Source organism: Acanthisitta chloris, unplaced genomic scaffold (genome assembly GCF_000695815.1).
Source record: "Acanthisitta chloris isolate BGI_N310 unplaced genomic scaffold, ASM69581v1 scaffold20877, whole genome shotgun sequence".
Lineage (NCBI taxonomy): Eukaryota > Metazoa > Chordata > Aves > Passeriformes > Acanthisittidae > Acanthisitta > Acanthisitta chloris.
This window is the reverse complement of record NW_008682298.1, coordinates 2,386-13,390: the sequence shown is the minus strand read 5'-3', so window position 1 is coordinate 13,390 and position 11,005 is coordinate 2,386. Positions and strand designations below refer to the sequence as shown.

Sequence of the window (11,005 nt, the reverse complement as noted above, 5' to 3'; positions counted from 1 at the left end):
GCAGGACCAGCACTGAGCTTTAGTGACTCTCACGCAGTTAGGTATTTTATGACCAGGCTCTTGTAAGCTGAGGTTTAATAGATCAGTGACAGAGAATTGTCCCACAATTGGTGTGATCTTCCCTTTCACTAGCAAAATCTTAAACCAATCACTACTCTGCACTTGCAGTTGGCATTTCAAAAGTCCTGATGAAACCAGCAACAGAGAGGGAAAATAAAGCCCCTCAGACACTGAAATACACAAAATGCATTTATATGCCATAAAACCAAGAGGGAAATTACTCACAAGCTCTCCATGACCTCTCCCTGGCGCCTTGCATAGGGACTCTTCTGGAGCTCCACGATTTCTGTGTGCAGAGCCATGATCTGCTCATCCAGGTAGCCAATGTCTTCTGCCTAATGGAGAAATGTAGGTACAGATCAGCCTGAAGGAGAGAAATCAAGTAGATAAAGATGCAAACAGAACAGTTGTTTGGATCATGGACAGTTCAGGAGAAAAGAAAGCTCATGATGGTTCTTGTTCTCAGTGCATGACATGACTCAGATCCAAACCTCTGACTACCACACTGGGTGAGGAAAATCAGTTCATAAATCATCTGTGTGTGTGCCTGGAATTCACAGAGGTTAAGCTGTGTATTAGCCTTGTATATCAGAGTAAAACATTCTCCATTCCTGACAAAGGGACACACTGTGACTGCACACGTGGAACGACAGAACGTAACTCTGATGGTTTGGAGAGTCAATGTTTGCTGAGGTTCCTGCTGGTCTGGAGACAGCCAGAGACCGCTTGGAATTATTCTGCTAGAATAATCTATTTTCTTGCTTCCTAACAAGGAGAAACAAGAGCATAACAGAGGTGAATTCAGGTAGGAATCCCAATTCCTCTGTCTCCATCACATGAGCAAGCAGAATCAAGACTCCAAGAGCCTTTAGATAGGTAATGGAATCCAGAACCTATTCCTTCCCAGGGGGAAGAAACAGGCAATGACATTGATTGTGTTTCTAATCGTGCCTGGGATTTGTATGAATTAACCACTATGCTCTGTATTGCTTCAAGAGCCAATGCTCAAACTCTACCTCTGCTCCAAATTTCTTAAGGATGACTCTTATTAAAACCTAATCTGCATATTTAGTTGTAGAACACCAGTGATTTCTGTCTCTGCTCCTAAATGAAGCCCTGCAATTTAGAAATCACTGCAGTGTAAGTGATTGGTATTGTTTTCAGCTTTAGCAATGGGAATTCTGTGCAGAAAATCCAACGAGGAAGACTCCTGTCCACAGCAACACCATTTCTTTTGGGCAGGAAGTGTCTCTATAGCCTATTTTCCTCTAGAGAGGACCGAGTCTAGTGACATTTGTGTTGGTTTTGTCCAAATCACCACATTCAAACAACCTGGTGACAAGAGACTGTTTTTTTCATGCACCTGCAATGATATTCCCATTCCCATTCCCACAGCAGCAGGATGGAAAACACTGCAGGGACAGAGCAGTGGCACATATGTCACACTAAGTTCCTGTCACCATCTCCTTCACACAGAGATAATGAAGCAGCTTGAATATCCCTTACCTGTGCACACAGTGAGGCTTTCTCTTCCATTTCCTTCCAGGCTTTGAGCATCTTTTCTGAGGCTTAAGAGAAAAGAGTTGTTAGTTTATCCAAAGATACAGACACAAAAATAAAGCAAGACCTGGACTTGGCATTCATCAGCTTGATTTGAGCACAAAGAACGTGATGCTAAATCTCCAGGGGTAACAGAGAGATAGCAAAGTTGCAGCTCTGTGCTTGACCTTAACTCACACCCAAACCCTTTGGTTGTTTTCACTGTTTGCAATCATCTGCCTAAAACAAGTTTGAGTCTTTCAACTCCCCCATTAAGCTCAACAACTGCCACTTTTGATTGAACACAGACTGTCCAAAACCAGTTCATTGAGTCTTTCCATTTTCCATCACCATCCTTCAACCCAGTCATATTTTGACTCAAACTGCAGGTTTTAGCCATATATTCAAACTCTGTGTAAATCTTGCTGTTCTTCCCTGAGCAATATTTGCAAAATTCAGACATTTCTGGGACATTCCAGCTGTAGCTGGTGCTTTTTCAGCCCATCTCTCATGCGGACAAATGGTACCTCAGGATATCAAGCACAGCAGCCCTTCCATTGTCAGCAAGTGCAGCAACTCTGCCCTCCTTTGTGTCCAGTGACAGCTCCAAACAAATAAACAGCAAAAATTGGTATAACCAGTAATATTAGTGCTCCCATTTCCTTGTTCTCAATATCACTGAAGGCCCCCAAAATGTTCTATTTTTTCATCCTCCTGCCTTTGCTTCTGCCCAGCTCTTCTCCTGCAGCTACCCTAGCTAAAACACACCCACAAAGATGCTAAGCCACACAACAGCAGCTCCTGCATTCATCTTCTCTCAAGCTAGTCCTTACCCTCAGTCCTCCAGCATCACTCTGACCCTTTCCAGGACCAGCTCTGACACCCAGGCAGGTATTCCCCAACACTCACATATGCCATAAGCCATCTGGTCACTATATTTCTCCAGGTCAAGGCGAATGCTTTGATGGAAGAATTCCAGCTTGGCTTTCAGCTGCTGAGATGCTGATACCATGTTGTTCTTCATTTTGATCAGGTTGGCATTGTATCTCAGGAGACTGAGCCTGACAGGTGAAACAAGAACAGAACACGTTAGCTGGATTTAAAGAAGAGGAAACACTGTTACTTTGAGGATAAGTCAGCAGAGGCACAAGCTACCCAGCTGTGGAGTCTCCATCCCTGAGGATATTTAAAGGCTATCTGGATGTGGTCCTGGGCAATCAGCTCTAGGTGAGCACGGCTTTGACTGGAGCACATTGAGGTCCCCATCAACCTCAGCCATTCTGTGAGTCTCTGAGTATACTCAAATTTTTGTTAGTTATTACCCATGCCAGGCACTACACAGTAGAATTCCTGGAATGGGATAAGCTCCCAGCACAGATCTCATAGAATCATAGAATTTTAGGGGTTGGAATGGAGCTTAGAGATCATCCAGTGCCAACCCCCTACCCTGGGCAGGGACACCTCCCACCAGAACAGGTTGCTCAAGGCTTTAGCCAACCTGGCTCTGAACACTGCCAGGGTTGGAGCAGCCACAGCCTCCCTGGGCAACCTGTGCCAGTGTCTCACCACCCTCACAGGGAGAAACTTCTGTCTAATACATATATATATAAACAGCAGAGGCTGTAAAACTCTGGGGAACCCAAACTCCCCGAGACATCCATTTCTTAGTGAACAACTTCTGTGTTGGCACAACAGTGGTTCTCCTGGAGGAGTGAGTACTCACATGGCAGCTCTCTGGCCCTGGAAGAGCCTGCTGTAGTCCTCCTTCAGCCCAATGACATAGTGAACAGCCTCTGCCCACACCTTGCGCAGCTGAGAGATTGGCAGCTGGATCTTGCTGTCCTGGACTGAGCACAAACACAGTCAAAATACAACCAGAAAGGACTTAAGTGCTTTCAATGTTCATAATTCCTGCTTTAGGTGCTTAAGGGATCAAGCCAGGTTAAGTTCTGCTGTTTTCACATGAAGTTTTTCATGTCATGTCCCCATGTATGTGACAACCTGGACCGGGAAGAGATCAAGTCTGAACTCACAGCTACAACAGCACTGATTGCTATGAGCTTTTGGGCTTATCAGCACGAATACTGCACGAAAATTGGCCCAAAGCAGCACCCATGAGGGTTTGATCAAAAAAACTAGCAAAGCTAGCAAAGCAAATTTAATGGCTCCACTTAATCAGTTGATATTGGTCATTGTCCTGATATGTTTCAGCTGAAAATGTCTTCAAATAGAAGTTTCCTCCCAGATGTGATGGAAGGTTGGAGGGGAAAAGATGCAGGACATTGTGTGTTTGCCCTGAGAGATGGGAACAATAAACATGTTGTTAAAAGCCTTTGCACCAAGAGATTCAACACAGTGGTGCCAGTCAATGAGATCATCAGAATAAACCAGCCCAGAACACAGAAAAACCAATTAGAATAAACCTGAGTGACAGGAAAAGGAGATGAGGAAAACCAGTGCAGGCAGGCCAAAGAAAATTAAGCTACTTAATGCAGGTCACAAGGCCTTTTCTTTACATGCAGGATCCCAGGAGACATCTCCTGTACCCTGATACTACTTTTTCTTTCGTAGAGGGATACAGAGTCCTTCAAACAGATCCATTTGGGACATATAAACCTTCAGAGAGGTCTGTAGGCCCTGGAGATGACTGCTGTCATCTCAGGAGACATGGAAGGGAAGCAGCAAGCAGAGAAGCAGTTTTCATACAGGGCCTAGAAGCACACACTGATGGTGTCAGTGCTCTGCCAGGTGGATTTCCTCACACAGAGCCTGAAGGATCAGCAGCAAAGAATAAGGGACCTGTTCTGTGGCTTGGACAAGACATGAGAGATGCACCACAGCTGGAATGCAGCTATCACAGACAGCACCAGGCAAAAAGGTCAGGATGTTGGGATGGGGTTTGGTAGCATCAATTGCTCTATAGGAGAGTTCCCAAGCATGAGCAGGAAAGTCTCTGAACTGTTATATCTACAAATGTAGAGATACAGAACTTCAGTGAGACTTTGTTGGGCTGCTTCAGATTCTTATAGTGGTTCTCTTGGAATCACAGTGCCCTTTCAAGGTGTCACACAGGGATCTGTATGGCAGCTCTTCCCTTTCCGAGGAGAAGCAGCACTGCCCCAGCTCACTCACCAATGTAATTGACACAGTCAGACAGGCTCCGAGAAGCAAAGGGACCATCATAGACAGTTTTGCTCTTATCAAACAGATAGACCATGTAGGTGTCCCAGCCTCTCTGGGGAGGAAAGAAAAGAGAATGTAAACAAGGGAATTCCCACACAGCTCCTAAAAACCCAGAGGGTCCTGGCTGCATCATAATCTAATTGCTGTGGGCAGACTCTCTTCTTCTCAAGTGCCTTAAAACCTGATTTGGGGAGATCCCACAAACACAGGAGCCTTTGCCAGCAAATAGTTCACTATTTAGGCAGAGTATAACTATAGAAATGTGCTTACATTATCCAATAAAAGCTTTAGGAGTTACTACACTTACAGAGCAAGTGGGAGAAGACCAGAACAATTTATCTTCCCTAAGATTTTAAATCCCTGAGGATGTGGAAGACACGGAATGAGCAGAATGATCCTCACCACGCCATCAATGACACACTGGGAAGCAGGTTTGCGAGGGTCCAGGCAAATCCCTGTTTCCAGCAGCAGTTCCTGATTCCCAGAGCTTATCCCAGTCTCAAACTCAATGCGATTCTGAAGGGAGTGAAGGCTTTCCTCAGGGTGCAGAAGGAAGGACACAATCTTGGCAGAGGTCATATTCAGGATGTGAACTATCTGTAGAAAGAGCACAAGTAGATCTGAAAATCAGAGACAAAGGCACACAGGGAGGGAACACATAGCAATTAACATGCCAGAACAAGAGCATCATTGGAGTTTTAATGACTACAACAACCAATTCACATAAAGTCCTACAAAAAAACTCTCAGAGCCTAGGCCTGTCACTTTTAGTGTCAGAGCAATTACAGTCAAACACAACAACAGACTCAGAGGCCACACTGCAGCTTAAGTAGTAGCAACTACCTGAAAGGGGGTTGTAGTCAGGTGGGGGCTTGTCTCTTCTCGCAGGCAACTAGCAGTAGAACAAGAGGGCACAGAGTCAAGCTCTGCCAGGGGATTCACCATCCCTGGAGATTTTCAAGATGAGACTGGACGTGGCACTTACTGCCATGGTCTAGTAACGATGGTAGGGCTGGACTCGATAATCTCTGAGGTCTTTTCCAACGCAGAAAAGAAAAAAAAAAAAAGAACTAGTACATCCTTTACTCCAAGCATAAAGCTAGAGGTGGATATCGCAGGAGACATTTCCATAGAATCATCAGGAGGAAACCAGACCTCTAAGATCATCAAGTCCAACCATTAACCTGTTACTGCTGGAATTCCCTAAACCATATCCTCCAGTGCCACATCCAGACACCTCTTAAACACCTCCAGGGTGACTCCACCACCTCCCTGGGCAACCTATTCCAGTGCCTTCCACGCTGAATTTGCACTCACTTCCTGATACCAAGAACAAATTCCTCATGACCCTGCAAGCTGGATGATGCCAGGATTGCAGCTTTGCTCTACTGAACACACCTTGTGTCCTCTGGGATGAATTCAGAAGGCCTCTGAACCCAGGCCAGAACCCTCACTCACCTTAAGATTCAGTATGTGATCCATTATCAGGAAACACCTAGGACGACTAGTCTCAGGATCTGAACCTCCTCCCCTCTGTTGTGGATCCCAGTTCAGCATCAGCTGCAACCAATTCTCCATGGGTTCTACAATCAAACTGAAGCAGAACAGCTGTAAGGGGAGGCAGATATTCCCTTCACGAGACTGAAGCAGCCAAGCTTCCTGGGCCTCTCCTACTGTGCCCTATTCAACAGGCTCTGACCAGCTTTGGAGTTGAAGCAGTTTTCTCAACACAGCTCCTGCTTCCATGGAAAAGCTAACTCAAATATTCGGTTCATGAGATCCAAACTCATCATGTTATCAGGTAGATGAAACTCACTGGCCTTGTGCTAATGGGTGGAAAGCAGACACAGAGCTCACAGTGCTGCCCAGAAGCTGCAGGGTGAATGGGCACTGGAGAGCAAAAAGCATCCAAAAAGGAGCCATGTGGCTACAGGTGAAGGAATAACAGCAAACTGCAGCTTGCCAGGAGCCTGAGGAGGACGGAGGAGGAGCCCTCAGAGCCTGCAATACAGGAGGAAGAGCCCTCAGTCTAACCAAGAGTTATCTGCTGTGCTAAGGCCACACTCACCCACAGAGGCTGTGAGGCTGTGGCAGGTGGGTGCTGAAGCGAACCTCCCCGTTCATCTCTTCAGAGGCAAAGATGTGCTTTGGGTCCTTCTTCTTGATTTTTTCATGCCTAGAAAACAAAATTATTTTTGGATATCCTGCCAGGGTTACTTTTGTGAGGGGCCAGTGGAATAGCAAAGCAGCAGAAAGTGCCAGTGCCTACACCTTTAGAAACTAACTCTTCTTTCAGGACAAGGATGCCATTTTCAATCCACCCAGGACATCTCCACATGTGAGAAGAGTCCTTGCAATCAGCTCTGTCTCTGGCAGGTTTACCTCCTCTCCATACTACTTCCATGCCAACAGAACCCCAAATTTCCTATCTTTCCTGTTGCAGAATCACCCTTTGAAGAGCCAAGCAAACACACACTGTGGGTACAGCAAACAGCAGTGGAAATACAAAGATACATATTTCTGCCCCTTCTTCCAGCCCTCAGAGAGCAAACAGAAACCTCCACACACAGGTTAAAGCCCTTCAGCATCACTTTCAAGTCACTTACAAAGACATAACTGTGTTTACTACACAAAAGGCGCTCTGTCTTGCTGTGTGCCATTTACTTACCGGATCACTCCTTCCCGCTGCATTTTCCTGATACACAGATTGGTTTATCATTCTATTTTTTGATTCAAAAGTCACTTGTGAAGGAATTAGCATGACCAGAGGCTCCCACAGACTGCACCAAGGACTCACATGCACCTCTAGCAGAGTGTCTTACCAGGTGAATGGCTGTAGGTTATGTAAGAAGGGTCTGAACCCTGCAATGCACTCAAACACCATCGTCCCAAAGCTCCAATAATCAACTGTCACCGAGTAGGATTTGTTCTCAAACAGCTCTGGAGCCTAAAACGGAGCATAACAAGACACTTTGGACAGTGGTATTTCCTTGCATTTCTGCACAGACAAACCTGTGTCCAGGCGTGGCTTCCAGATTGAGAGTGGGATGGGAACACTGATGCAGGTGTCTGCTGGAGCCCCAACCCACGAGGGGATGGGTAGGAGCTGGGCTTGGTGGGTCTGCCTGTGGGGAGGCTGAAAGCAGCCCCCAACCATGCCACAGGAAGGGATGGATGGGATCAAACTCCCCTTGAAGGTGGTACAATGAGGGGCAACAGCCCCAGGTGACTATCTGGGAAGCTCAGGATAGACATGAGGAAACTTTTTCCCCTGGAAAGAGGTCCCCAGGATGCCCATTTTGGGAGGTTCCAGAGCTTGGCTAGGCCAAGTCCCATCTGCCCTGCCCTAGTGTTGGTGACACCAAAAAGTCTTACCAAATATTGCAATGTTCCAACAAATGAAGTGCATAAACTCCCCTGATCCAGGTCCTTGGCATAGCCCAGGTCTATTATCTTGTGCACAATCTGCAGATGGTTCAAACAGTTCATCAGAAGAGGAAATGCCAAGAGAAAAACCCACCAAACAACCCAAAGTCACATGCAATGACATCCAATGTGTGACATCCACAAGATGCACTCAAGAAGAGGAAAGGCAGAAGGAAACCCTGGAGAAAGCCCATGGTGAAGCTTTGACATGTGACAGTGTTAAAGCTTAGAGTGAATTCACAGCTGAGTTTTCACTCCAGTTCCATTGTGACAATTTGCAGAAGTGACAGTGGGAACACCCCTGACAGTGCTACTCCTAACTTACCTTCCCACCTTCATTTTGAAGAACAATATTTTCAGGCTTTAAATCTCTGTGTATAATTCTGTTTTCATGCAGATATTGGATACCAGACCCTGAAAGAGATGTTTAACATAATATAAACCCACATTGATCAAAGATACATCTGATAAAAACCTAGTATCAGGGACAAATCCCCAACCTTCAGTGATTTATCACCACTCACTTATACATTTAAAGGCTTCTAACTTGCATTTCTCCTCCACTGCATTGCAATGCCAAAGACATTCAGCTTACTATGACACAAACCCCATTCTGGAAGGGGAAAGCAAACAAGGATGAAGAAAGCAGAGTTGATCTTTATTCCAGGAACTCAACTGGAAGCCCTTTGAGCACTGCAAGAAGTCCAGGCCAGTACTCCAAAATGCTTTCTCATGCCAAAACTAGCTCCATTCCTATAAGTAGGGACAGGTTATCTGTAAGAGAACTAAACGAGGAGCTCTCCTGGAAAGCTGAATTCCTAGAGGAACCCTCAATTAGATGACTTCTCCTTCCCAAGGTGTCCAATAAGTGTCAGGAAGTGTCCAAGGGCACTCTCTGATGGACTGCAAGGACAGTTTCAAGTCTCACATTTTAAACTTTCTTATGCTCTCAGAATTTGGCACCAACTCAAGCTACAGCTCAAGTTTATAAAAGGAGGTGTGTGATTAAACACTTTGGGATACAACTTTGTGTCACATAATGATTTCCATGGATTACTACAGCCTTGGGAAATTGCATAAAGCATGCACCAAAAGGCATCAATTTGAATTGTTTCCTGTGGGCAGTGCTGTCATCTGGGGCTATCCCACCCTGCAGAATCCCAAATCCACGTGATATCAGACCTCTGACATCCTGAACCAACAAACTTTCCCATGACACTGAGCCAACCCTAGACAGAGATGCCACAGGGCACCTCTGGCACTTCTCACATGGATCATTGCTTTTTGGCTTGGAAAAGTTACATTCCCTCAAGTCAAGTGTGGTTTGGCATCATCAGAAACGAGGTTTGAACCTTAACAAGTGAGGTTTGAACCTTAACTGTGACCTTAAGGTCATGTTACCTACAACTGACCATTACACAGCTCTTCCAGTCCCACTCCACAGACTGGGGGTGAACTTTGGGGCTCTGACCTGCAGGGACACCAAGTCCTTCTTCTGCAACAGAAACATGATTTGTTCTAACACCCTGCTCTTGTTAGTCTCCTGTTCAGGGTCAGCTGAGAAAGCAGAATGCCATTACCCAGTAAAGGAGATCCAAAAACCCCAAACCACAAGGAAGGCATCAGACTACATACCAATGTCACTAAGCAGAGAAAGGATTTGACTTTCCTTAAGTCCACAGCAGTTTTCTGGTTTGTTTAGCAACTGCAATAAAGGAGAAGATGTTTAGACCCACAGTGCAACAGTTAACAGTGCAGAACACCTTCATCCCCTGCTGACAGGACACAGCAAACAGCACAGCTCAAATCACTACAGCTGAATGAGATGGTTGAGTGTGAAATCAAATCAGGGCCAAGAAGAAAAGCACTCAGACAACATGATAACTCATTGCAGAGAAAAGGAGACTTGGACTGTTGCAATAATAGCACAAAAGCATGAAAGGCAGCAGAAGGCAAAGGGGCAGGAGATACAGGCAAGCCCACAGACCCTCCTAACCACTGTCTTACTGAGCTGTCAAGAAGCAAGCAGCTTCAGCATTTTCTGACTTTTACTGCACTCAAGGCTTTTAGAGATGAGCTCATGACAGAGCCATGATTAGTAGTGATAGGAAACACAAGTGATGCCAAACAAGAGAAACATTTGAAGAACACAATCAGAAATAAAACAAGATGCTTTTTTTTCTCTTTAGGGAACAAAGCATTGCAGAGGATTAAGTGAAACGACCCTAATTGAGCCTTCCTAAATTGTTACAGCATCTATGCAACACCTAAGGACTCACTAGAAACCAAATGATGAAGCACTGGACTGCAAGGAGAGCTAATGGCAGCCCCAGCTTCTCAGCCAGGGGCTCCAATTTGCCTGCAAGTAGCCTCAAAAGCTTTTACTGCAAGTAATACAAGGCCCAAGTGTCTCTGAGGACATGGTCAGCTGTGTGTCTGCCACCTCCAAACACTGTGTTCACATACACCTCCTTCCTTTCACTGCCAGCCTTCGAATTGGCACTTAAACCTGTTGGAAACAACTCCAAGACATCCAGGGAGGCTCAGTAAGGTCCCAGTTGTGGTCATGGATATGGGATTATGGCATTCAACAACTGCTCGTGTTTCCCCAGGGCTATGTAACACCAGGAACACAAAGTACAGGAAAATGAGCTTCTGATCACTTGGACGAGGTGATTTCTAAACAAATCTTACCAGGGGATTTGCTGCTTCACCCCCTGCTTCCTGAATGAAGTTGCAATAGAAAGGGAGCAGAAACTCCATCAGGTCATGCAGCCACTGCCTAAGGAACTGCTGA

The 11,005-nt window shown here is 45.6% G+C and overlaps 1 protein-coding gene across 1 annotated transcript in view; it reads right to left on the bottom strand.

Moving 5' to 3' along the window:
• Window positions 1-281: 281 nt before the first annotated feature.
• Window positions 282-11,005, bottom strand: part of CHUK (conserved helix-loop-helix ubiquitous kinase) — a gene marked incomplete at its 5' end in the record, with an annotated part of 13,106 nt that continues 2,382 nt past the window's right edge. The window contains 12 exons of the mRNA XM_009078487.1: window positions 282-395; window positions 1,567-1,628; window positions 2,509-2,660; window positions 3,323-3,446; window positions 4,732-4,834; window positions 5,185-5,379; window positions 6,241-6,376; window positions 6,851-6,958; window positions 7,605-7,729; window positions 8,158-8,247; window positions 8,534-8,622; window positions 9,844-9,913. Coding sequence (XP_009076735.1) covers window positions 282-395; window positions 1,567-1,628; window positions 2,509-2,660; window positions 3,323-3,446; window positions 4,732-4,834; window positions 5,185-5,379; window positions 6,241-6,376; window positions 6,851-6,958; window positions 7,605-7,729; window positions 8,158-8,247; window positions 8,534-8,622; window positions 9,844-9,913 — 1,368 coding nt within the window. The remainder of the gene's footprint in view (window positions 396-1,566; window positions 1,629-2,508; window positions 2,661-3,322; window positions 3,447-4,731; window positions 4,835-5,184; window positions 5,380-6,240; window positions 6,377-6,850; window positions 6,959-7,604; window positions 7,730-8,157; window positions 8,248-8,533; window positions 8,623-9,843; window positions 9,914-11,005) is intronic.